Source organism: Chionomys nivalis, chromosome 10, assembly GCF_950005125.1.
Source record: "Chionomys nivalis chromosome 10, mChiNiv1.1, whole genome shotgun sequence".
In the NCBI taxonomy this organism is placed as follows: Eukaryota; Metazoa; Chordata; class Mammalia; order Rodentia; family Cricetidae; genus Chionomys; species Chionomys nivalis.
Genome location: NC_080095.1, coordinates 79,700,306 through 79,728,220, shown reverse-complemented (window position 1 = coordinate 79,728,220; position 27,915 = coordinate 79,700,306). Strand labels below are relative to the sequence as shown.

Sequence of the window (27,915 nt, the reverse complement as noted above, 5' to 3'; positions counted from 1 at the left end):
GCGACTTCCAGCAGTTCTGTCCTTTGTTTGGGGAACAACCTGCAGAGTGAGCTCTGAGAGAGCCAGATCCTGATATCCACTTACAGGCTGGGGGAGCTGCAAGGCAAAATTCAATGCAGAGGGAGAGAAAGGGCTCTGAAGGCTTTTCTTTTCTAGCTGGAGACTGGCCACTGCTAGGATTGCCCCCAGATGGAAAATACGATTGATAAAAGATTTCGCTGTGATCTACTGGACATAGGAGCCATCGTGAGTCAAGATGGAAAAATACAGAAAATGCTAAGGACATGGGAAAGAAAAGGAACCCTTTACTCCAAAGTCTGGGTGAAGCCTTTTGCCAACCAAGGATCAAGAATTTTAGCACAACTGGTGTTTGTCGCGAGGACTGCCTGCATAGAAACCATATCCGTTTCATATAAAGACACTTTCAAATAAAAACATCAAGTTGGAAATGATCCACGCTTAAGGCTGAGTATGTGTAACATTCACTGTGGCCTTCCACCTTTTTCCAGATCACTTCAACAAGACTATCAGCTTTTGTTTTCAATGAAAGCAGCTTAACTTTCCCCGCAAGTCTTGTGACCTAGGGAATTACCTCACCAACTGTAACCCTACTTGGTCCACCTCAGGAGCTGGCTTGTGATCACCTGTGAACTTCTTAGCAACACTTTAACGATAGTAACTTCAGCGCCTCCGTAGTCCTAACCAAGGCTGTTGTAAAGACAATGATACCGGGGAGTCCACATCCATGTTCTCGGGTGTGTCTTAATCTTTCCCTGAACGCTTCTCTATTAACCCTTGTGTTTAAGTCGATGCTAAAATCCACTTTCATAAGCCTAAGCTTTGCTTCACACCACCTCCTCCCGAAATTCCTCTGCGGTGAGGTCTGAGTGGGGGTCTCTGGCATCAGCTGTGGAGTGTGGAACTGTGTCTCCAGTGGACCCCCGTGTAAGCATTCAGGCATTGTGCTGGCCTGCCCCGTCTCCTGGCAAGATGCACCTGTCAGTGTTTAGGCAAATGCCTAGCCAGCGCCAGGATCCCACTGCTGTACACGCGCTTGTCCATAATTAGACAAAGGTCTAGCCAGCCTATGGCTGTACATCCCTACGTCTTGCGTGGCTGCTCTAAGGCTGTGTGCCAAGGCTCCTTTAAAAGCGAGCTCCATCAGTCCCTGCTCTCTTCGCCTCACTTTCTTTTCCCTCTTAACCAGCAGGACTTTCTCTTTTACCCTCCCCTGCCCATCAATAAACTCCTGCATTCTCACCCACCCCTAAACTACAACACCCTGCCACCTCTCCCAATGCCCACATTCCAGGGCAGAGGAAACAGACCAAACTTCTTTTTCAAAAAAAAAAAAAAAATGACATGTTATTTATTTAGTAGTGCTAGGGATCAAACCCACTGAACTGCATCAATTCTCTATGACTGCAGAGGTTCAGGCTGGAACATGAGCCGTACACATGCCAGGCAAATGCTTCCTGACAGAGGGACTTAAACTCCCGCCTTTTCATTATTTTCTATTTTCTCTCTTTTTTGAGACAAAGTTGTGTTACATAGACTAGCCTGGTCTTGAACTCGTGATCTTTCCTTCTCAGCCTCTCATTGCAACTATGGTACCATCTCATAAGAAATAAGAACCCACCTCTCGCTGGTTTGTGGCCACTATCATTAACTCCACGATGACTCTATTCCAGTCCTTCATTGCTACCTAGGGAAGCAGCCCCACACAGTTAAAACTGTAGCACTGGAAAGAGGCTAGGACTGGAGGAGTGAAAACTGACTCTCGTGGCTGCCCGTACAAGACAGCTTCCTCACATTCTCACGAAGCCTCAACCAGGATGGCTAAAACAGTTGGGAGAGGTTGGCGTTTGATGACTTAAGCTTCCTCCCAGCTCAGCGAAACCGTGGTATTGAGCTCACTAAGTGGTATCTTGCTTTCTCAGCATCACGTGTTCTAAAGAGCTCCAAGATGTCACCCAATCATCCAATCAACAGCCAGCACAGATGGGAGGAAAGGAGAAAGGACTGTGAGAACCAGGAGACACAGTGGGTGACAGAGCAGAACCCGACTTCCTGATTGTGGCTTCCACACATGCTTATACACCACACACACACAGACACACCCTGATATTTTCAGATTTTCACAAAAATATTGGACGATGGAAACACACTTGTAGAATTCCTCTAAGACCTTGTAAGAGACCTGCCTGATAATACTCTGCCAGCAGCCCTCTACCTCCAGCCTCTGGAGCTATGTCCCTTAGGCAAGATTTTAATCCCTCCTCTCTATTCCCTATCCAGGATCAGAATTGGCCACTTTAAAGTATAAATGCAACCTGATTGCCGTTCTAGTTTAAAATCCTCAACAGCATTTGCCATCCTAAATGTTCCTTACTGTGATCTAACTCTTTCCAAAGTTCAAATTCTCTTCCTATTGACCTTCTGCTGCTCTTTGATCCTGATATCTTCTCATCTGATCCTTGCCAGCTTTTAGGTCCATGCAGGCAGTGCTCCGGGCAGACAAGGCAAACCATACTTTAGTAGGAAATTTGATTCTGAGGTTGCATAATTGAAATAGTGCGAATGTTTATTCGAGCATGTGGAGCATTGAGTCTGGGCAGCTGTCCGCGTGTGCTATCCAGTAACCCAAGTAGTTTCCATTTCACCAGGAAGTGGAGAGTACCTGGGGAACATGCTCTCAACCCTCCGCTCAGAACTGTCCGGGAGGGCTGGAGTATGCTCAGTGGTTAGTCATTATGTAGCATCTATAAGGCTCTGGGTTCGACCCTAAAGGCTGGAAAGAAAAATAGATCTATGCAGCTTCTGTTCATTGGCTAGAATGAGTTAAATAGATCAACACAGTGTGGTGACCGCAAACGTAGTCCTGGTCCTCAGGAAGCTGGACTAGCAGGAGATAGGGCAGTTCAAACCAGCCTGGCCCATACAGGGAAGTGCAAGGCAAGACTGGGTTGCATAGTGAGAGCTGGCATCGATAAAACAAACACCACCACCACAAAACAAAAACAAACAAACACCTTTAATCCCAGTACTTGGGAGGCAGAGGCAGGCGGATCTCTGTGAGTTCGAGACCAGCCTGGTCTACAAGAGCTAGTTCCAGGACAGGCTCCAAAAACCACAGAGAAACCCTATCTCGAAAAACCAAAAACAAACAAACAAAGAACACCAAGATGGCTGGAAAAATGGGTAATGACATGGTCACACCCACCTCCTCACTACACCTACCAATCTCAACTTCACCCTGACACACCTATTTCCAATGGCTTTCACCATTTACTAGTATATAGAAAATTCCACAGGATGAAAGTATATTTGCACACTTAAACATTTTGTTCCCTTCTAGTCCCCCATCAAGGTTTAGGTAGCTAATGAACCTTTACTGAATTAACAAATAAATACGTTATTGAAATTGGCAGATGTTACAACACTTGGCTTCAGCTTACCATAACCATCTCAGTAAACTATAAAGGTCATCTATAGGCATTCCTTTCCTTTCTTTCCTTCATTTGTTCTGTTTTATTACGCTGGGGTCTACCACTGAGCTATAGCCAAAGAAGTTTGGGGTTTGTTTCGATTTTGACAGGGCCTTGATGAATAGCCCAGACTGGCCACTGAATGAAGATCATCTTCCGGTCTCATCTTCCCAGGTGCTGGAGTTACAGGCGTGTCCCACCCTGACTACTGACTACCCATTTTTTATTCTTCCTTAATGAGAATGGTGTGGTTTCTTACATTGCTAACTCTGCTTTAAAGATGGTGAAACTGAGGCTGGGGGCTCAGAATCTCTATCACTGGCTGCCCAGCAGAACGGCTGAATTCTCAGACCAGCTCCCTTTCACTATCTCAGCAGGCCTGAGTCTCTTGAACTCTACACATTCCAGAGGAAGGCCAGTCTTGAGGCGGGGGCAGTGGGCCAGCTCCTTTGGAGTCCTCTACATAGACAAGTGAAGTGCTTTGCATGCCTGAAGTCTTGGGCCACGCTGTGTTTCTGGAGGATGCCTACCTTTCTGAGGAGAACTGAAGGGGATGGGTAAGAATCTGAACAGCTGCTGTCACTATACTACCTCTGCCAGGATACATGCGTGACCTCCAGTAGAATGCTGGCTCTCACAGCCAGCGTGAACATTTATGGTCTGTCGCATTTTGCGAGAGTTGTCACATATCACGTCTAGGAGAATTATGTGTCTCCCACTGGGACGCCACTGGGAGGAGAGCCCTGGAAACAGATAACTGTCTGTCCCAGATTGTTGAATGTGTGCCCTTTCTTTAGGTAGTGGTCTTTGTGTTTAAATTCTTTTTACGTGTATTTATTCTTTGAGGACTTCACACGTGTATATAATATATTTGATCATATCCACCCCCACTGTCCACTTCCAACTCCTTCCAGGCCTCTTTCCCACTCACTGTGTTCTTCTCCCAACTTCATAACTTCACGTCCTTTTTTGTTTGCCCCAGATTTCATGAGGGAACTGTGGCTCTCCTGGATCTCACTATGTAGACCACCAGGCCTTAAACTCACAGAACTCTATATACCCCAGTGCCCTGGGTGCTGGAATTAAAGGCATGCACTACCACACTCAATTTTATGTCCTCAAAAATAAATCATAACTCACCAAGTTTAATCAGTGCTGCCTGTATGCCCACACCTGTGGGGCCATCCACTTGAACATGAGCAGCCTCTCAGGGGCTACGTCCCTGAAGGAAACTGGCTGGCCTTTCCCCAGCAGCCTCAATCTGCTAACAACCTGAAGGAATTATGAAACTCAGCTAGAGCCGGGGCCCTGTGAATTCCCGTGTCACTCATGCTGGGACTGTGAATGGCTTGCTTTTGTGTCCATCATAAGCAGACAACCAAGTCTCTTCCTAAGGCCCTCGAGTCAAGTGTTCTCCTAGGGGTCATCAAAGACATCTTAATAAATTACATAGCAAGCTGGCAGTGGTGGTGCACTTTAATACCTGCACTCAGGAGGCAGAGGCAGGCAGATCTCTGTGAGTTCCAGGATAGCCAGAGCTGTTACACAGGGAAACCCTGTCTTGAAAAACCAAAATAAACAAGTAAGTAAATAAGCAGTCAATTAAATAAATAAAATCAATCAATCAATTAGTTGATGAAAGAGTAAATCAGCTGGGAAATATTGGTTGATTGAAATTTCACTTAAATTATTTTCTTGGTCTCTGAAAGCAAACCGTGTGCCTTGTATGTGGACAAATTCAATTAAAAACTCTCTGCTACAATCAGAAAGTGATTTGATTTCCTTCCTCTCCATTTGTAAGTAAATAGCATTTACTTTAAACTTGTAACGGGTAATACTTTCTCTTCTGTTGGAAATGCATATGAATTTTTTTGAAAAGTAGATTGATATTTTGCCAGCTTGATGCCCTACTCAGAGAAAAAAAGTTTCTTTATCCCCTGGGAAAAAACTAGTATTTATATTAGCTAGCTATATAAAAATATATCATATATTCAAGTATTTATCGTGACAACAACGTAAACACGGAGAGGTTATATAGTAGTAGAGAGTTTGGTTTGTCTTTGTGTTCTCTTAGTGGACGGCCTGTGCTGTGTGTTACATTCTGGACATTTCTTAGTGGACGGCCTGTGCTGTGTGTTACATTCTGGACAATTCCTAGTGGACGGCCTGTGCTGTGTGTTACATTCTGGACAATTCTTAGTGGACGGCCTGTGCTATGTGTTACATTCTGGACAATTCTTTCTCAGCACTTTCCTCCTTTGGCCTGTTACCTTTGTCGAGATTTCAGAGAAGATTTTATTTTAAAACCTGTTTCCACAACAACACAAAATGTGTAATATCAACTACACTCCAAAGATAACGTCCAGCTCGTGATAATTTTCCCCTAGCATACTTTGGCTCATGTTAGTTTTCTGTCCGTGGTAAATTAACTCTTTCATGGTTGCGTTTACACACGAATACTGCCATGCTGCTATATTAGATGGGTTTTTTTCTATGTCAGGTAATATGTGCTAGTAAATTCCAAAGACATTTGTTTTAAAACATTTTACTAGGCCTAGAGAAATGGTTGAACAGGTAGAGGAGCCAGGCTAGATGACCTGAGTTCAATCCTTGGGCCCACAACTTGTCTTGGAGGCATACTTCCCCCAGCACGGTTTTGTTGCCTAAACTTTCCTAAATATCACTGACTGGGGATCAAGTATTCAAAAGCCAGAGCCTACGGGGACATTTGTCATTCAAACTACCGCAGTCATTCTTAATCTATTCATCTGCCTGCAAGAACAATTTGTGATCAGCTTTAGAATGCTTGCAAATTAGACATGTAATCAAAATTATCTTGAATATTTGAAATACATTTTTTTTTTGGTAAATTTAACTTTAGCAACTAGAAGAGAGCTCTTTGTGCCTTTTGTTCGTCATTAAATTCCCTTCGAGGTACACAGTCTCCTAACTGATTTCTTCCCTCACGTTGCTATGACAACAAACTGTAACCTGGGTAACCAGAACAGCAACACCGCATCACTCACAGCTTTGGAAGCTGGGAAGTTCAAGAGCAGGATGCCAATGTGATTCGGCCATGGTAGGGGCTCTTTCCCTTGCTTGACATAACGGCTTTCTTGCTACACTCTCACTGGTAGAGGGATGATTCACCTTAAAAGGAGAGTCACCCCATCATAGGGCGATGACTTTCACGACGTCTAAATCTAATTCTGCTCGAAGGCCCTACCTCCACATACCATCAACAGATTGATTTCAGAGCGACACAAGCATGCACCCCATAATACTTGACTAGAGTTGGCATGACAAAGCATCACAGATTAAGAAATTCAAACAACATAAATTTATTGTATTATACTTATAGAATCTGGAGGTCTAGAATTAACGGATCCTTAGAGCTGGTTGCTAAGGAAGGCTACAGGGGACAATCTGTTCCACACCACTTCCGTTTTAAGGAAGTGCAACACTCCAATCTCTGCCCTCAGAATCACCGAGAGTTCCCCTTGTAGTTACCTTGGAGTAGAAGCTCACTGCAGTCTATTAGGATCTTGTCTCAACAGCTACGACTCCTTCCAAATAATTACATTGTACCACACTGGGACTAAGATTTCACTGTATGGATAGGTAGGGTGAGTAATTCAATCCAGACAACCCTCTTAACTTTACCAGCTATAAAATAAAGAGAGGTGTGTAGAACAGATGGTTGATCTACATTGTCAGTCTGCTTGAGTTTAGAATCACCTAGGAGACACACTTCTGAGTTTGTCGATGGGAGAGTCTTAACTGGGAAGAGATGCACCCCAATGTAGGTTGACACCACTCCTCGGGCTGGACTAATTGAGAAGGGGAAAAGGAGAAACCCTCTGAGGACCAGCCTTCATCCCTTGGCTTTCTGACGGAGCAGCTGCCTCAGGCTCCTGTCACGAGAGCTGGAGCCGCTCTGGCCAGCACGTGTTCCTCTCAGCAATGGCCGAAATCCCTAACCGGTGAGCACAGAAGCTTCTGTAAGTTGTTTCTTTCAAATATTTTGTCACAGCCACGAGAAAAATAGCAAAAGCCATTATCTCCCCGAGGTGAGAAGTACTGGCAACATCAGCAAATTCCTACAGCTCATGTAAAGCATTCATTTACGAGAAGGAACTGAGTCCTGTGCGTCATGGGAGATCAAAGCTGCTAAAATTAACCATTTGTTCAGTTTCCCCGGATGACGAACTCAGGCTGAAAGGGCAGTTTGGAAGCTAATTATTAAAAAGCACTTAATTTTTCACAAAACTCCTTTCACTACAAAGCCTTAATTAAACGTTGCTACTTAATTATTTATGTCCCACTCAGAGCATCCATATGATTTCCCAGGAAGGAAACGAACCGCTAACCTTTCGGAGCTGTGACCATTGCACGCGGTAGCTGCTTCATTCTGACCGCTCTCTAGTTCTCTGACTCTGCCTGTAGCTGACAGCTAATGGGGACTCCGGTGAGATCAAAAGTCAGGGAAACGCTGGTATTTTTGGATACTCATTTACACTCCAGAGAAATTCAGAGCTCTGAATTTTATCCGTTCACAGGGGAACAATCTGGCAGCCACACAAGCACATTTTTTTCTTTTTTTTTAATTGTTTATTGAGCTAAATATTTGTCTCTGCTCCCCACCCTTTCCCTCCCTTCCCCTTCTACCCTCTCCTATGGTCTCCATGTTCCCAATTTACTCAGGTGATCTTGTCTTTTTCTACTTCCCATGTAGACTAGATCTTAGGGCTGTCTTTGTTGTCTAGGTTCTCTGGGATTGTGAATTTCTTCTTCTTTATTCCAAATATTATTTTTTCTTATTTTAGAGTTTTCAAGTGTGTTATTACATTATTAATATGGGATTTCTCCTATTCTAGTGTAGGCGCTTAGTGCTATGGACTTGCCTCTTAGCACTGCCTTCACTGTGTCTCATGAATTTGGTACACTGTATTTTCATTTGCATTCAGTTCTAAAGAGTTTTTAATTTTCTTCTTGATTTCCCTCTGGACCTAATTTTCATAGTAGTGAGTTGTTCAGTTTCCATGAGTTTGTATGTTTTCTGTTGTTGTATTTAATATAAAGCTTTAATCCACGGTGTTTACTTTACTGACCACCTCTCCTGATTAGTTTTGGTTTGAAGTCTGTTTTGCCAGTTGAATGGCTACACCTGCTTGCTTCTGGGGTCCATTCGCTTGGAATACCATTTTTTTCATTCCTTTACCCTGATGTAATCCTTGCTAGAATAAAGTTCTATGGGCAGAGTCACAGAGAGCTGGAGATGGGATGGGAGGAAAAACTGGAAGAGTTCCCAAGAAGAACTAGCGGGTCCCGACAGAATGAGTTCCTAGAGGATGGGGGGGGACTGGGAAGGGGGCTCCTGTGAGCATCTGCAGCAGGACCGCATCTGCCAAGACCAAGGTGAAGGACAAGAAGGCGCGTATTATAATTAAAGTATACAAGAAGCGTGCAGTATCATTAATTTAAGTTTTCAAATGATTTGTGTTTATTTATGACCTCATTCTTCTGAAGCTGTTGAAAGTTAAAACTAGACTGGGATTTTAATAATTTATGCCTTGGGTGCTCCTTTCAATGGTGATTGATGGTGTTGAAGGATTTAGTTGAAGAGGGACTTCCAAAACCCCATGCTGCTGCTGAAAATGTCACAACTCTTCTTGAAATATTTGGTATTCTGAAAGTTTGCATGGGCCTAGAGAGGTAACTCAATAGTCAAGAGGACTTGCTGACCAGCCATGAGGACTAGATTTGATCCCCGCACTCATGCCAGCTGCCCACAGATGTCTGTAAAACTCCAGCTTCAAGGGACTCAAGCCCTCTTCTAGCCTCTGAAGGTACCTACACATACACACACACACACACACACATACACACACACACACACGATCACTCTCTCACACACACACAGTTAAATAAATACTTTTTAAAAAAGTGTGTATATCAGTTGGGAGTAGTAGCACAGGTCTTTAATCCCAGTACTTGGGAAGCAGAAGCAGGAGGGTCTCTGAGTTCAAGACCACCTTGATCTACATAGAGAGTTCCAGGATAGCCAGGACAACCATGCCTCATAAGTGAAAATAATTTTAAAAAATCGTATGTACTGAAAATGCATTTTCATGCTTACAGAAACATCACAGTTTGCAATGTAGGGAGAGACATGCCAATAGTTTCCTAAAATATACAGAATATAGATTTTGAAAATTAAGTATTTTTTTTCATAACTAACTCTGAGGAATTTTGATTTTAGCAAAGAGAAGAGAATGTAGTGAAGGCGGTGCTCACCCTTAACTCTGGCACCCCAGAGAGTCAGGCAGGTGGATTGAGTTGGGGGGCAACCTGAACTACAAAGTCAGACATTGTCTTGGTGTTTCTAATTTTCTTTTACAGAGGTGCTGGGATGGGGCGAGGAGAAGATACCGGAACAACTAGATAGCCACAAGCAAGACTTCAATCCATCCCTTAAGGAGAGACGCTGGACGAACAAGACAAGGCCAGACAACCTGTGCTTAGGAATCCTATGTGTGCGGAACTCGCAAACCAACGTGTTACAGAGAGTAAGAGCTCAGGACACTCTGTCCTGAATGACTCAAACCTTTATCTTCAGTTGGCCGAGTTAGCTATGACAGATCAATGAAGTCACAGATCACAAGACTGATGAGGGACTTCAACCTCTTGGGCAAACACCATTCATGCCATAAGTAAACAAATACAGCTCTCTAAAACAAATATTAGTTTCCAGAAACCAAATGATGTCCTGGGTCAGCAATACCCAGAACACAGTAAATGAAACTCGCTGCTCATCCATATGTCAAGAATACACAATTTAAACATCAGGAGGGAGCCGCTCTCCCAGCGAACTGGTGGAGACTCCTGAGTTCAGGAAAGTAGGTAACTAAATAAGGGTCACACCTTCCTCGTCCTGCTCCCGCAGTTCCCTAGCAGTGACTCTCCCAGCCGCTGCCTGCTCAGAACCAAGTGTCCCAGCACTTTCCGTTTCCCTTTGGAATCCTTTGCCTAATGAGGTTTTAGCTTGAATTTAATCCAAGCTGAACTCAAGGACCCATGATTTAAAATTCCTTTGCTTTTATTTGCTGCGTATTAATTAAGCTGTTGTGTGTGTGTGTGCTTTTTTCTTTTTTAAACCGAAGGTCAGTCTTCATATGGATTATATATGTGTATGTGTGTGTGTAGTATGTATGTATGTGTGTGTGTGTATGTATGTATGTATGTATGTGCTTTTTGTGAGGCAAAGTCTCATCCTAAGACTGGAGCTTGATTTTTGACGAGGTTGGGGACAAGTCACTATGACTCAGTTGTTTCTCTCCTCCAAAGTTCTGGGGTTTGGGGTACCTGCAAGATCATTCGTAGCCTGCTAAGAGGGTGCTGGAGTCTGAACTCAGGTCATGCTCATAGTAAGTAGTCTCGACCACTTAGCTGTCTCTCTAGCTCCTGATACTTTTTGAGACAAGGTCTTGCCTAACACAGTCCAGGCTGACCTTGAGTTTGTGTTGATCCTCCTGCCTCAACCACTGGAATGAATGCTAGGATTACATGTGTGTAATATCCAGCCATCCCAGCAAAATTACAAAAAAAAAATCTTTAAAATATTTTAACTTAAAACACTCTTTTTCAGTGTGTTTAAAAGATAAAGCAAGGCACAGTAAAGGTTAATTTATTAGCGTTTATTTGTGCAAACAATGCTTTAGGTATTGGAGGACTCCAAACCAGAAATAGACCCTTTGCTCTAACACAGGAAAGTTAAGGACAGAGATAAAGTGAAGATAACATTCAGCTGGTGGCAGTTATGCAGTTAGCTTGATTAGAAATTCAAGTTGTGTGGCTGTAGGTATTTAATTCTTAAAAATGCTGGTACTTACTTGGCTAAAGTTAAATTTGGCTGGTTTTATTTGCTTGGACATTCTTGAAGGCCTGCTGTTTTTATTTAGTTAACTGTATTTGCTATTACCACTATTTTTATTTTATTTTATTTTATTCCTGTCTTGTACATCAAACTAAGGACCTTGGGCATGCTAGAAAAAAAATGTTCTACCAATGAGTTGTATTTCAGCCCTGAAGTCTCCCTGTTAAGATTTTCTTTGTTATGTGTATGATGTATATATGTATGTGTGTGTGTGTGTATGTGTGTGTGCATGTTCCTGTGTGAGTGTGGACACACCTCCCATGACACTTATGGAAGACAGGGGGTAACTCCTGGGTTCAGGCCTTCTGTTCTACGTTGTTTATTACTGATGATGGCTATGGATTTTGGTCTGCGTGGCTTGGGGGTTCTGGGATCCTGCAATCTCTACCGTCCATCCTGCTGTATGAGCACTGAGATTACAGATGTGTGCTTCCGTGCCTGGCTTTCATCTGGTTTCTGAGGATTGAAAAGTGACAAATGTTTCATATTTAACCCTTGAGCCATGGCCCCAGTGTAGCACAATTAATAAAAATCCAGAGACAGATGTTGGGGTTCAACCTGAAGATCAGAAAAGCAACCCAGCTAGCCACTGTTTCTTACCTCTGTCTCAGTCCAAAAGGGCAATCCTGCCTCCAGAAATCCTCAAAATGAGACTGTGTGTGAGAGCTGTCTTCTTCTGTCTTATATTCCTCTCTAGGGCTGGGTTTAAAGGTGTGCACCACTACTGCCCTTGTTTCTATGACAACTAGTGTGGCTATTGGGATTAAAGGTGTTTTTCTGTAAGATTGACCAGGGTGGCTGTTTTACTCTCTGATCTTCAGGCAAGCTTTATTTATTAAAGCATAAATGAAATATCACTACAGTACAGCCCACAAGATTTTCTTTTAAAAATTTTAAAAGATTTTGCCAGGCAGTGATGGTGCACACCTTTAATCCCATTACTCGGGAGGCAGAACCAGGCAGATCTCTGTAAGTGTGAGGCCAGCCTGGCCTATGGAGATAGTTCCAGGACAGTCAGGGATACACAGAGAAACTCTCTAAAAAAAAAAAAAATTAAAGATTTTTACTTTGTTTACACTGTGATCCACACCCAGGTCCCCAGCAAAAGCAACAAGTGATCTTAATTGCTGAGTTTGAGTTTTAAATTACTATCTCCAGGCCAAAAGATTTTTTTTTTTTTTTTTTTTTTAAAGAAGGGTCTTGTAGCTGTGGTTGGCCTAAGAGTTGCTCTGTTGACCAGGCTGGTCTAGAGCTCACAGCGATCTGCCTGATTCTACGTCCTGGGTACTGGGATTAAAGGTTCACGCCACTATTCCTGGCTCTTCCATCCTCTTTTGAAATTGTTTATTTATGTTTTGAGAGTGAGCCGTGTTCATGTGCAGCTTTCAGGAACTGGGTCTTTTTTCCACCTTGCTGAGGTGGGTCCTGCTTTTTTTTTTTTTTTTTCTACATGGACTCTGGGGTTGAACTTGGGTTGTCAGGCTTGCATGGCTAAGGTAAAGTTGATCCATCACACTGGTCCAGGTCTCTAATTTACTTTTATAAGTATCTGTCAAGAGGAGAAAAATAATGTGTTCAAATAGAAACTATTAGTCCACATTCCTTACCTGGCTATTATATTGGACAACTCAGATGAATTACCTGAATTTCTAAAAGCAGAAATAGAAAGTGAGTTATCTAAATTATGTTGTGTTTATTAGAAACCAGATCACTGTTTTTTGGAAACGTTCATGTAGTATTCAAGCTTGTTACTTGAGAGACAGATTGAAGGTGTTGGTTCTGAACCAGCACTGCATTGTATCTGACGTGGGATGTCTTTCAGTGTATGTGTTGCTTTTATTGGTTGATGAATAAAGCTGTTTTGGTCAATGGCTTAGCAAAGTAAAGCCAGGCAGGAAATCCAAACAGAAATATAGAGAGAATAGGCAGAGTCAAGGAGACGCCATGTAGTTGACAGAGGAGAAACATGCCAGAACATTACTGGTAAGCCACAGTGTTGTGACGATGCATAGATTAATAGATATGTGTTAGTTTAAGATGTAAGAGATAGCTAGGAATATGCCTGAGGCATTGGCCAAACAGTGTTGTAATTAATATAATTTCTGTGTGATTATTTGGGTCTGGGTGGCTGGGAAACAGAAGCACAGTCTCTGTCTATATGTGTCAACCCCAAACTTTCCTCTTGGTGTTCCTTACAGCTCTGTCTACATGTGTCAACCCCAAACTTTCCTCTTGGCGTTCCTTACTGCTCGCGCTCTCATTGTCCGTTCCTATGTACAAGGGGAGGATAATCGCCTCCAGGAGAAAACCAAGATGCTGGCAGGGGGCTCTGACGCTGACCTCTGCAGTGCCTCGCACTGCAATGGAGGTGACGCAGGCTCTAAGTGATTTTGTGAGCAGGCTTGCCAGGGAAGTTTGGTGCTCACAGCTGAGCCTGCCTGCTTGTCTTAGAAGTTTCATATTCTCACACGAGTTCTCTGTGATCTTCCTGAATGCACATGATTTTCACATTTTCAGTCTAATCTGCAGTGGCTTCTACTGTATGCCTTCATGACTTACAGATTTGTCCCTGTTAGAGTTACTCTTCAGTTTCAGCAGCGTGTCCAGACTAGAATATTACTTCATGTCTAAAGCAAGCACAGTGCACAACTGTAACGAATTGTGAAGTGGGTTGACTTCTGAATTTTTTTATGATTATGTTCAGAGATTGTTTTTTAATACAAGGGAGAGAATTAAACCTTTGAATTCCTTTTTTATTATTGTTTGTTTTTTTGTTTTTTATTATTGTTTGTTTTTTGTTTTTAATTATAGATGGACGCCACCACAAAAGCCTAAAATGGAATTCTGAAAATTCTTCAGGTAACTGAAGGAGAAAGGAGGAAAGGAGAGACGCGGGATTATTAGACGCAGAGGAGACAGCAAGGGAAACTGTAAGTTTTCAGATGTAAACCCACAGTTTGCAATCATAGAGATTTTAATTTATCTTCTCCACTTACCCAAATACCTGTGCTTTAGATTTTTACTTATTTCTGTTTTGATCAAATGCAGGACAGAAGAGCAATGGACAACTAGATCAGAGACATTGAGAGTCACTGCATTTTTTTTCCTCACATGCAGCATTGTGCTGCATTGAAATTGTGTATCTGTGTGGGGGTGTGTGTGTGCACACGTGTGTGCACGCGTTTTGCACGTGGAGTCCAGAGGTTGGAGTTGGATGTGTTTCTGCCTTCCACTGTACTTTCTGAGGCAGTGCGTCTCACTAAACTTGCAGCTCACGTTGCCTAGACTGACTCGCTAGCTACCCCAGGGCATCTGCCTGTTTCCATACCCTGGGCCACCGTGTTTGCAGCCACACCTGCCTTTTAAGGTGGGCGTCGGGGATCAGATCTCAGGTCCTCATGCTTATGGGGAGGCCGCCTTACCAATCGAGCTGGTGTTATCTCCCTATGATCTGAGGAGGGGTTTGATCTTTGTAACGCATGTGTACTATGCTCCTCCACCTCAGCTCTGATTTGAATACACATGTACAAACCATCTATCCTCCACTCAAGTTCCTCCCTGCTCTTATCTAGGTTTTTCTTTGCAATACATTGCACATATTCATCAAAGAGTCACTGTATTTTATTTATTTATTTCTTCTTTTTTATTTTAATTAATTAATTAATTAATTTTTGAGATAGGGCTTCTTTGTGTAGACCTGATTGTCCTGGAATTTACTCTGGAGACCAGGCTGGCCTCGAACTCAGAGAGATCCGCCTACCTCTGTCACCCGAGTTCTGGGCTTAAAGGTGTGCGTCACCTCTGTCAGGCAAGTCACAAGTCACTGCATTTTAAAACCTCCTCTTGTGAGTGATGGTTGAACACTGAACACAAGGAGTAGTAGTAATAATAGTAATAGTAATAAACCTGAATATATTATCTTCTTGTTCAATAAGAATTAAAACGTTGAGAAAAAAGATCTTTGGAAGGTGTCCCCACATGCTTGATGACGAGTTCACAGCAGCTATTTCTACAGCGCAGGCTGAGTCACAGCCTCAGGACACCGACATCTACCACCTGACGTCAGCTGAGAGTTGCAGAAAGATGCCAGGTCACCTTGTTCCCAGAGACATTTTTTTTGTGTTGTCCCTGTCTTTCTCCTTCATTCTGTCCTTGGGTTTTCAATCATCCTTCCAGGAAGTGAAATGTGCCACCTCCCCAGACCCTTACTTGTTCCGGTGCCTGAGCCTGTCTCTGTTGTAATTGTCTGTTGCTCTTCTGGCTCTTTGGGGATGAGCTGACATCTGAGATCCTGTTTTCAAGCCAATCACACCTCAGAATTCAGAGTCAGTAACTGACTGGGATGTCGGGAGTGGATGCTGGCAGCCTGCATTTTGAGCTGGCTTCCAGGTGATTTTGATGCTGCCTGTCTGGACCATCCTCAGCAAGCCTACAGAGTCTCTGTGCTAAAGGGAGAGAATGCCGAGGAGGGGACTAGGATGCACTCAAGGGGTTTTACCTCTTCCCTGTTCCTCTTAAGATCGTTTTAGAGACAGTCACATGGTACAGGAGGGGCTGACATAGGATACACAGCATCTGTGTGGCTGGCAAGACCTCTTATAATCCCATCCCTGATTCCCTTGGCTGAAGCTAAGGGCTTCGGAAGGTCTGCCAAAGCTTAGATCTTGGAGACCACTGAGCCCACAGAGCAGAGCCTCCTGTAAGACCCATGACTTGTTGGAGAAAGCCAACCTGAGGCCTGCCCAGGCTGAGTCAGACTCGCAGTCCCCCGGGTGGCTCCGGATGAGGCCTGAGGGGTGGCAATACAGGCTGCTTTCTGGGCATTGCAGTCACTGTTTAAGAATGGATCTTCTCTAGGCCCTTATTTTGCAATCAAGCAAAGTAAATACCAGTGTTAAGTGTCTTACTCATTAGCTAAACAACTAATTAGTGGGCCGGCTTCTAGCTGAAGGCAAGCACATCCAGGTTCATCTCTCTCCATCACTCACAAGCAGCAAACGCCTGGAAGAAATGCTAACCACTGAGGCAACAGCAAAGTGTGTTTTCTTTTATTTGGACAGCCTGTTCAGTCCATATAAAATATGAATGCCCTTTCAGAGAAGGGAACAGCATTTTCTTTCTTCCTTTCCTTCCCTTCTCCCTTGTCTTCCCTTCCCCTTTCTTCTCTTCCCCTCTTCCCTTCCCTTCTGTCCTCCCTTACCGTCCTTTCTTCTCTGTCTCCCCTGCCCTCTCATCCCCTCTCCTTAGGTAGTCGCATCCTGGAGGTCTGACTGCTCTGGAACTCACTGTGTAGGCCAGCCTGGTGATCCTTCCTGCCTCAGCCATCTGAGTGTCAAGATGACAGGCACAAACCACTAGGCTTGGCTGTTTTGTTTGTTTAATGACAAGTATGAAGGCAAGTACATGCTCCAAAGTTATCACTGAAAACCAGTCTTATACTTTTCAATTATTAGTAAAAAATAATAATCTCAGTGGGATATGGGAGGCTGAAATGGGAGAATTGAAAGCTCGAAGCCAGACTGAGCAGCTAAGAGAAGGACTGTCTCAAAATACAAGTGTCAACTGGGGAGACGGCTTATGAAGTACAGGCTCTCGTGGCCAAGTCCCATGGCCCGAGTTTGATCCCATGGACCTGCACGGTAAATGAAGAGAAGCCACTCCCACAAGTTGTCCATGACCTTCACACATACTCATGTGTATACACACATACACATAGGACTCATGTGCCCCCTCCCCATAATCAAATAAATGTAATAAAAGTGTAGGTGAAAAGGAGTCGGGCTATGTAGAGCAGCTGCCTGGAGTAAGCTGTCTTCGGGTTCAATTCCTAGCACTGACAGCATTCATTCCTGTTCATGAACTCGTGCTGAAGGAGTTGGCTGCGATGCCTGGTAGAGCAATTATGTTCCCTTAATCAGATACCAGAAAATAGCTGAACACAGAGAACAGCAAAACAAGGTATTAAGAAACCAAGGAAAACTGTTGGGTGTGATGGCCCACACCTTTAATCCCAGCACTCGGGAGGCAGAGGCAGGTGGATCTCTGTGAGTTCGAGGCCAGCCTGGTTTACAGAGCACGTTCCAGAACAGATCAGCCTGTTACAGAAAAACCCTGTCTTGAAAAACAAACAAAAACATCACTACAGGCTCTATGATGTGACCACCATTTAATCTCACTTCCTTCTCATGTAGCTGGGGAGGAAGGAAGATAATAGAGATTTCTGTAAACTGATGGTGGTCTGGAAGAAACCAGGAACTTTCTTCCTTGCCTTTTTCCCCCTCCCTTAAAGAACTGTCCTCTAAAAATATCAGATTCTAGGGCAAGATGGCTCAGTGGGTACACCTGCATCAAGTCTGTGACCTAATTCAATCCCTGGGACCCACATCTGTAAAAGGAGAGCGCTGAGTTTGCTGCCAAGTTGGCCTTTGACCTCTATATGAGTAGGATGAGGATGTGTGCGCAGGCACATGCACATGCAAGCACACACACACACACACACAATGTAATAAAAGAAGACTATCACAGGAATGGAGAGTTAAGAGCACTGGGTCCTCTTCCAGAAGACTGACTGGGGTTCAATTTAAGTACCCACAGTGTGGTCCACACTGTCCATGATTCCAATTGCCCTCTGTTGGCACCACAATCATGCTATGTATAGGTATATATGCAGGTGAAACACGCATACACATATAAAACCCAAGGAGTAGCACACTTTCTTCTCACCTGCAAGGCAGTTATTCTGCTTGGCTTTAAGTTCAACTGGCCACATTAGAACCACCCGAGTAGGAAACCTGCTGGAAGAACAGTCCTGATTGACGGGGAAGCCCCGCCCCACCTTCTGACAGGAGCCCAGACTTAAAAAGGCTGCTGAGCTGATGTGTGCCATCGTTGCTGCTGATTGCTTTGCTTACAGACCAGCGTTTCTCCAGGGAATTCTGGAGTCCCAGCACAGGGAAAGACAGAGGCACCCACCTTGTGGACTAAGTGACCATGGGCAAGCACCCCTCAGTGACAGACAGCTATTCTGGAACCAATTCAACTGCTGACAACCCAGCCCCATGGCCGAATACTGGCTTCTCAACCTCCCAGGTGTTACTATTTAAAAACTTACTAAATTGTGATATCTCTCTATATTTTCATCCCCTTAGTTCCGTCCCTCTGGAGGACCTTAGAGAACCAGCAGCGAATATACTGCCTGACCAAATAGGAGAAGAAAGATTTTATACCATTTAGCGGTGCACCCTCATTTTGTTTCAACTGTCTATGTAGCACTTTTGTCTTCTTGGACCTTCCCTTGCCCTGACAGCAAAAGCACTTTATGTTTTTCAAGAGTAAAGGCTACAACGTTTCCGAAATGGTCAGACTTATTACATTGTTACCACTGAGAGCAGACTCCTCGGAGACGAAAATCACCTGAGTATACACGAATACAAAGATACCCCTTAACATACACACTTCTTTCAGCTCGCAGGAAAGAAACAGACACAAGGACAATACAAGTAGCATGGAACTATATTACCCAGGTTTATTTTGGGGTTAAGCCTATCAAACCTCTCAGGGTTCGGAAAGATTCACTATGGCAGGAGAAAACTGGCTAATTAGGTCTGAGGGAAACTACATTGGTTCACACAGTCTTTTTTTTTTTTTTTATCATGTCTCACTTATTCTTCCTGTGTCCTATCCAACGTTATCTTTTTTTCTTTTTCTTATTTATTTATTTATTAAAGATTTCTGCCTTCTCCCCGCCACCACCTCCCATTTCCCTCCCCCTCTCCCATCAAGTCCCCCTCCCTCATCATCCCTAAGAGTAATTCGGGTTCCCTGCCCTGTGGGAAGTCCAAGGACTTCTCTTGATGTCTCTTGCTCTTCTACCCACGCACACGTTTCCAGTTCATATACAGTTAACAAGCATGGAACCGGCTGAAACTGGCCAGGAAGAGCCTTGCGGCTCAGAGAGGACATGGCTGTGAAGCTTCGTGGCAGATGTCGGGAGGATTAATTAAGAATCCACACAAAGTTCTAAGACGTTTTTGTGCACTAACTGACTTTTAAGGGAGACATTTATGATGAACAATCATGGGAAATGCAGCAGCACTGCTGTGCTCTGAGCATTTCCGTTTCCATCCCCCGCAGAAGGGAACACAGCATTGGTAACCATAGCAACCCTCGGCTCCGGCTCTGGAGGAAGGCGAGGTGCTTGATTTGCATCAGCATGTAGCTGTCTGAATTAATAGGAATCTCTATGGAAACGGCTTCCTTCTCCAGCAGGGTGCCTGCCAGCACCCAGGTGAGAATTAATGTCTCTCTGACGCTGCTTTGGTGACTCAAACCTATTTCCTGTATCTCTAGGGGTAAAGGCAGAAACAGCTAATTTCCTGGGCTATGATTTTAGGTTAATTGAAACCAAGGTGAAGGGTAAATACAGAATATTAATAGCTTGTTAGGTCAGAGCAAAAGGCCAGTAGATTACACCTTCCTGAATCAACTGTTAGAGAATTGGGGGCACCCAGACCTGTTTATCAGTAGGCCAGATTGTCTCTCTGCTCAGAGCCTCCTGCTTAGGGCTCCTTTTTTTTTTTTTTTTTTTTTTTTTTGGTTTTTCGAGGCAGGGTTTCTCTGTAGCTTTGGTGCCTGTCCTGGAACTAGCTCTTGTAGACCAGGCTGACCTGGAACTCAGAGATCCGCCTGCCTCTGCCTCCAGAGTGCTGGGATTAAAGGCGTGTGCCACCACCGCCCGGCTTAGGGCTCCTTTCTTGTCAGTGAGTCCTGTCAATAGACAGTTGTGGAGGATTAGCTTTATGTAGATCTGACTAGGAGAACAGAGGTTTAACTGAGTTTAACTTTCACACAGGGCTCCATGGTGTGGAAAGGTTACGGTTGCCAGTACAGGAGAAGTCAGGCTAATGAATGATGTATACACTGCTGGAAGGGAGAAAGGACAGGATTTCACGCGATTTCTACAGAACTGACAGTGACTATCCAGAAGACAGGTGTTCCCGAAGCCCTGCAATCGGCTTCTCCATCTGGAGTGTATACACTCCCCGTGGATCCGTCTACTGGTCTTCAGCTGTACTTTTGCTGTTGAGTCTTGTCGGGTCCGACACTATATATTTAACAACTGCAGTAACTTCTGAGATGTTACTGGCAGTATACACACATAGCGGTGTTAATTTCCATTTCACCATGAAGATGGCCGAAAGAACAGACTAAGGCTCCCCCCACCACTAAAGTATTTGGAATAGAGACTTACACTGTAGTCCACGATAGCCTGAAGCTCATTGTGTGGCCCAAACTGTCCTTCAGCCCTTGAAATGCTGGGGTCATAGCTTTCTAGACACAGTAGGTCTCACAGATAAGAAATGTAACCATTTAATGTACGGACAGGAAAACATTGTAACCATTTAATGTACGGACAGGAAAACATTATGACACCTGTGTCAAGAAGGTAACATGAGGGAATAAAAATCATGTGTGTGGGGGAGGCTAGGAGACTGGCGGAGGGAGGCTAGGAGCTGGCTGAACAGGTGAAAGTGCCGGCCAGGTTCTCCACCTGAAGCCTGGGTTGGACGCTCTCACACACCCTGCAGTGTTCCGAAAGAAAATGGGCACCATAGACAGCGGCACTACTAGGAGGTGTGGCCTCGTTGGAGGAAGTGTGTCACTGGGGGTGGGCTTTGGTCTCAGATGCTCTAGCTACACCCAGTGTGGCACTCTTTCTCCCTGCTAGATTCAGATCCAGAACTCTCGGCACCATGCCTGCCCGGATGAGATAATGGACTAAACCCCTGAACTGTAAGCCAGCCCTGACGACGTTTTCTTTCTAAGAGTAGCCGTGGTCATGGTGTCTCCATCCCCACTACACCAATAAGCGAAAAGAACTCTGAGCATAAAATGCAAGGATTTTTAAAAAGCCATTTATTTAAAAAACTGGTTTGTCAAATTACATCCACGAGCGGAAGAAACACAGCTATTGAAATGGCCCTGTGATACAGACAGCAGTGGGGCATTCACACGGTACCTGAAAATACAGCTAAAAACGAGGTCAAATGAGTATTGAGCTTCAGGTTCTTACCTGACCCCTTGGTGAATGGCTTTAATTAGCATACAGCGAGAGGTAGAGTCCCAAGTGTCTTAGCTGATGCCTCAGGGCTCCGTTTAAACAAAACAGAAATGAAAACCCCTTCCCCTCCGAGCAGGGAGGCCTCGCTGCCTATCATTTATTTCCTTGGTAAAACAGAAGCCGAGTTTCCCTCCCCCAATGCTCCAGCAATCCCGTCCGCAAAGTGTGGAGTTAGGCAGTGTGCTTGAGACATTTAGTTTTCTTCACCTTCTGATTCGGATTCTAGGAGAGAAGGAAAGGGAAAAAACAGGTAATTTTTATTATCAGGTTCCCTTAAGTGAGGTTATGGATGAACTTCTAATGAGCAGCCAATGCTGTGGGCTGTAGTGATATTTTGTTGTAATCTAACTCAGAGAAGCAGAGTGGGCAGCTACTAGACAGACCTTTTAACCCTACTGTCTCTAGGAATCCTCACAGTGCATCTCCAGACTGCATCTGCTCTCCCGTCTCCTCCCACCTTATATCCCTTTCTGTCTCCACCTCCCCAGTGCTGGGATTGAAGGTGTGTGCCACCACCTGTGATCCACCTGTTAGACTGGATCAATTTTGTGTAGCCCAGGGTGGCCTTGAACTCACAGAGGTCTGCCTCTGTCTGAGTGCTGGGATTAAAGGTGTGAGCCTCCACTGCGTAACCTCTACGGGGGAACTAGTGGCTCAGCTCTGCACTCTGATCTTCAGGCAACCCTATTTGTTAGATTACAAACAAAATATCACTAGTCGTCAGCCTGGGACATTTTTACCGTGTATTAATTAGGCAAAGCATAAGAGCAGATCAAACAGCCTCTGTAACTTTTGCTTCCCTTTGCTTTCCCAGTGAACTTTGGCCTCCTAACAATGCAATGAGCCCACACACATCACTGAGGAGCTTAACGTTTGATTCTAAGACAGGCTTTCACGCTGTGCTTCTGTCTCCAGCACGGCTCACCTGAAGGGGCTGAAACCCCACTCATCGTGCTGGGTGTGGCTAAGCCCCATCCTCGCCATAGTCCACCAAGTGGATAACCTGAGTTCCTCTTTTTTTAATTCTTTAAAAATTATGTATTACCTTGCCTTTAGATGTAGGCAAAATAAAAAAGCTTATCTATGAAGACACATTAAGAATGTTAAGGAAAGTGAGGGGGAGGTGACCTGAAATACAGTGACCAAGTATTTGTCCAGTGACCCTCAGAGTTGTCAAATGAAGTCTACCTTCTTCTGCATTTTGGAGCCACTCCACGAATTTCTTCATCTGGTCGAGAAAGACACTTTTGCCTTTGGCGGCGTGTGCTTCTTTATACCACTTGAGTATGGCTTCTTCGCTCAGAACGTCGGCTGCAGTCAGAAAGCAAGATTGCCAAGTTACAACAGGAATGCCATGCTTAAAAAAAACTCGGTGTGGGGGTGGTTCTGGAGAGGTGGCAAGGGAGTTAGGAGCATTTTCTGGACATTCATGAGGACAAGGATTCAGATATCAGCATGGATCTTTGTCCAGAATATGCTTACAATGCTGGCTCCAAGGGTGTGTGTGTGTGCGTGTGTGTGTACAGGAGGACTGCTGCCCAGCTCAAGGGTGTGTGTGTGTGTGTGTCTGTGTACAGGAGGACTGCTGCCCAGCTCCAAGGATCTGGGGTAGGGGCAGAGAATTGCTGCAGTTTGTTGAATCCTACAGTGCCAATGAGAAAACATAAGCCTCTAGTTTGGGGTAAAACTCAACATAGGACACTCGACTTCCTCTTCTCGCCTCTGTTAGAATGTCTGTCTGTTTGTCTATCTGTCTGTCTCTCCCTCCTCATTTCTGAGTAGCACAGAATGTCCTCTTGGCGACAGTGCTTGTACCACATCCTCAGGAGACAGCACGAGCCATGCAGGTCAGCACTGGGGCAAGGAAATCTTCTCAACAAATGGATCAGCAATTCCAATATTTTAGAAAACCATGCCCCTATAAGCTCGACTGCATCCTGCTTAAGGTGCAAGCTCGTTTACGAGGCACAGACACGCGACGCGAGCCTAGGAGCTGGAAGCTGCTGGGAATAGCTCGGAATGCTAAACTGTCGGTTCACACAGGGCCTGGTCTCATAAAAAACAAGGAACAACCAAATGGCTACTTGCTCTTCTAAAGCAGATTTCCCTTTTCTGTTTGTTAAGGAGAAATGGCAATTAGAAAAGATGAAGGCAGGGTGCATGATGATGCCAGCAAGCAAAGATGAGCTTCAAGGACAGGATGGATAGACAACCCGACCTTCCACACCACACGCCATCATTCAGTTATTACATGCTAGAGTATAATAGTCCACGTCATAGTGCAGAACTTCCCCAGAGCCACAGGAAGAGAGACACAGCGGAAGTGTTAAGTACCTTTTATCTAAAATTGTAAAGGGCACACCATTAAGTTATCACGAATGGAGGACACTTCAGGACAGAGAAATATGAAAATAACAGCCTATAAACTCTGCCGGAGTCCTAATGAATTAATTGTCTTTTGGGACTGTGTCCTCCTTAAGAGTCTATTCCCTCACATGTACTGATAAATAGATGTAAAATTCATGCGTCATTCTAACAACACATTTGCAATTAAAAGTAATTTTGGTTGATAAATATCACAGGAATTATTTAATATGACATCCATTTAAAGCATCAGTACATTTTTCATAACAAAAGCATTTAGTTTTACTTTCCTTTAAAAAACTCAGGTATTTAGAAAGGGCTCTTGGATTAAGCTGAAGAAATGGGGAGGGAGACACGGATAGATGGCCAAGTGGTTAAAAGCCCTGGCTGATTTTCCAGGGGATCCAGGTTCAATTCTCAGTACAATGTGGCCATTAGCAGTCATCTGTAACTCCAGTCCCAGAAGAGAGAATGACCTCTTCTGGGAACCATGCACACATATGGTGTACAAAACATACAGACACAACATCCAGGCATTTAAAATAAATAAACCATGTGGCTGGTTTAGCAAACAGGTGTCACCTCCATCAGTCAGGTGGTTATGACCTCAGGAGGAGACTTGTTGCTATACAAGAATTTTCAAGAATACTAATTAGGGGTGCTAAGTTCCCTTGTTCCTGGTACACTGTCTTTAAGGCACTTGAAGTGACTTAGATTTCCTTATTTTCCTAGCTCCTTTGATCACTCATCCCCCAGGAACGCAAGAATTCTCAGCATAGATGGCCAGCCATATGTAGCTTTTGTCTTTCTGTCTCTCCCTCCTCAACCAGTATTGTTATAAAAGTAGGTTGGTTATAAGACACAATAAATGGACAATTGATAAAGATACCAATAGAAACTGTATCCTTTCCACACATCAACCAATGGGGATCACACATGTGAGCAAGACAGAGGATTTCACCCGCCACTCAGAGGCCCTGCTTGCAGGCCTTTTCCAGGCAGAGCTCATGCCAGTGTTCTCTCACCCCACAGCGGGCAAAGTGTGTCGGTGACAGGGATGGAAATGACATCTAAAGGCCGGCAAAACCACAAATATATTGTCTGCTAAAATCATACAACGGTACAATAGAGAATAGAGAATTTATAAGTCCCAGCACTCCAGAGGCAGAGGCAGGCAGATCTCTTGAGTTCAAGGCCAGCCTGGCCTATAGAGTGAGTTTCAAGATGGACAGTACTACACAGAGAAACCCTGTCTGGAGAAACAAAAACAAAAATAAGAACAAACAAACAAAAAGAACCCCATTTATTAGTGAATATTTGTTGAAAGATCAAATTTCTAGCACTAGGGAATAAAAAAAGAACTAAAGCCATTGCCTGGGACAGTTAGGCATACCTGGTTATCAAAAAGTTGAAGGGAAGCTGGAGAAATAGCTCAATGTATCTCTGCCCCTGTCCCTCAAGGTGTGAACACACTAGGGACCAAAACCCAGCCCTTGGCAGGGAGCACCAACTGCGGATCCATCTCTCTGACACCTCAGCCTGCGTTTCAGCAAGTCCTCCAGGTGGGTGTCACACATCCAAGTCGGGCAGAGAGAACAACTTCACACTCACTCTTCATCTGGGCTTTCCGGGCACAAAACAAGAACATCTACATCCCCATAGAAACGAATGAAGCACACAACCTCCTGCTGTACAAGTGAAACACCAATTACAAGTAAAAAAAAAAATAAGCATGGTAACCTAGCAACAATCTTAATGGTGGTAGGAGCATCCATCCTTCAGGGGATGGTCTCAAGAGGAAACGTGCAATATTTTACCCAAGAAAATAGGCTGTATGTATAATTAGGCTCATGGAAAATTAACAAATCACCTAAAAATAATAATTAACATCTCAGTGACTTATCTTTTTTTTTTTTTTTTTTTTTTTGGTTTTTCGAGACAGGGTTTCTCTGTGGCTTTGGAGCCTGTCCTGGAACTAGCTCTGTAGACCAGGCTGGTCTCAAACTCACAGAGATCCGCCTGCCTCTGCCTCCCGAGTGCTGGGATTAAATCAGTGACTTATCTTTAGGTCCCTACTAAGAAAGTTTTCTTTCTGATTTCCCTTCAAACCAGCAAAATAAACGTGATGCTGGTGCTGTTTCGGTCACAGACATAACTCAGAGCTGCTACCTCTGCCTTTTATTTTCTGGGTAACTTTATAATTTCAGATCACTGTCCCCTGGAATTTGGGACCGGAAACTAGTAAGTGAAGTAGTCATCTTTACTTCCTGCCATTAGCTGCTATGAGGAGCCTAGTGGGAAGGATGCTGGCATTGATAGGCACAGCGAAATCCGAAGGGCGTCAGCTGTTCATGTGCCACTTACACGCTGTTAGTTCCGAATCCAAAGACTCACGTTTGGAATGCTTGTCCCCCATTTCGCGGCTCTATCACAGGCTGCAGAGCCTTTTGCAGGTGGGGAAGGGTGGCAAAGTAAGTCCCTCAGAGTGGGCCTCCAAAGGTAAAACCCAGCCCTGGTCCTGGTCTCCCTGGCTTCCCGTGAACAGCTCCACATGCCTGTCGCCATGGGCTGAAACCACTGCAACCATTTTCCCAAATGAATGTTTCTTTTGACAAGCTGTTCCTTTGTCAGGTACTGTGGTTACAGCAGTACAAAAAGATGTAATATAGATTAACCACGATGAAGCCATTCACAATAGCAAGTCATCTCTTTTTCCTTTCCTTTGAGTGTCAATTATAAAATAACGAAATAGGGTTTTTTCTTTTTAAAGATTTATTTATTTTATTTTATGTATGAGTGTTCCATCTACATGTACACCTTTATCCCAGAAGAAGGCATCAGATCCCACATAGATGGGTATGAGCCACCATGTGGTTGCTGGGAATTGAACTCAGGACCTTTGGAAGAGCATCCTGTGCTAACCACTGAGCCATCTCTCCAGCTCCGAAATGGGGGTTCTTATGGAGAAATTAACTATGATGCCTCTGAGACTATTTGGTTATGGAGGCGGCGGTGGGTTGGGGGAGAAGACAGGGCACAGCGCTGGGTCAGAAAGCAAGTGAAACCCAGCAAGAGGGAACCCGCTTGCCCCTCAACCTCTGCACTGTGTTTGGTGAGTCAGATGTGGTACCGGCAGGCAGAACAGCTGCTGGGTAGGTGGACTGGCAGCAGAACCTGAACTCTTTTTAAAAAATCATTTTTCTACAACTGATGGTTTTGCCTACAGGTGTGTATGCACAGCACATTCAGGGACCACAGAGGAGGCTGTCAGACCCCCTGAATTTCCATGGATGGTGGTGAGCCACCACGTGGGTGCTGGGAAATGAAGCCAGGACCACTGCAAGAGCAACCAGTGCTCCTAACCACTGAGCCACTCCTCCAGCTCCTGGGGTTTTCTTTTTTAAATTAATTATTTTAATTTTAAAATTAAAATTATTTATGTGTATTGGTGTTTTGTCTGCATTTATGTCTGGGTACCCTGTGCATGCAGTGTTGCAAGAAGCCAGGAAAGGGTGCTGGTTCCCAGGGACCTGGAGTCACAGACATGTGATAGTAACCACACATGGGTGCTGGAATGGATTCTGGGTCCCCCGGAAGAACAGCCAGCGCTCTTGCCTGTTGAGTCTTCTCTCTAGCCTCTCAGGTTTGGTTTTAAGTGGGGCGTTCATTTGGCGAGCCCCAGTTCTGAGACACTACTATCTTTGGACCACATCCAAATAGAACTAATGATAGATAATTTCAAATGAGATTTAGCAGTTACTACAATTGTTTTAATTAAATTTTTTAACAAATTATATTTAGATAATTTACTTATGCATGCTACAGTGAGCCACACGTAGAGAGCAAGGACAACTTGAGAAGAGTTGGTTATCTCCTTCCACCATGTGGGTCCCAAGGATCTAACTCTAGCTGTCTGTCCCCTTTGGCACCGTTACCCACTGACCCGCCCTCCTGGCACAGTGACTATGTTTATGCATACACACACACACACACACACACACACACAC

General features: G+C 44.3%; 1 protein-coding gene across 1 annotated transcript in view; it reads right to left on the bottom strand.

The window, feature by feature from the left end:
- Window positions 1-21,331: 21,331 nt before the first annotated feature.
- Bzw2 (basic leucine zipper and W2 domains 2) overlaps window positions 21,332-27,915 on the bottom strand; it is a 48,439-nt gene continuing 41,855 nt past the window's right edge. The window contains exons 11-12 of the mRNA XM_057783156.1: window positions 22,733-22,855; window positions 21,332-21,766 (exon numbers count right to left, since the gene is read on the bottom strand). Coding sequence (XP_057639139.1) covers window positions 21,738-21,766; window positions 22,733-22,855 — 152 coding nt within the window. The 3' untranslated portion in view covers window positions 21,332-21,737. The remainder of the gene's footprint in view (window positions 21,767-22,732; window positions 22,856-27,915) is intronic.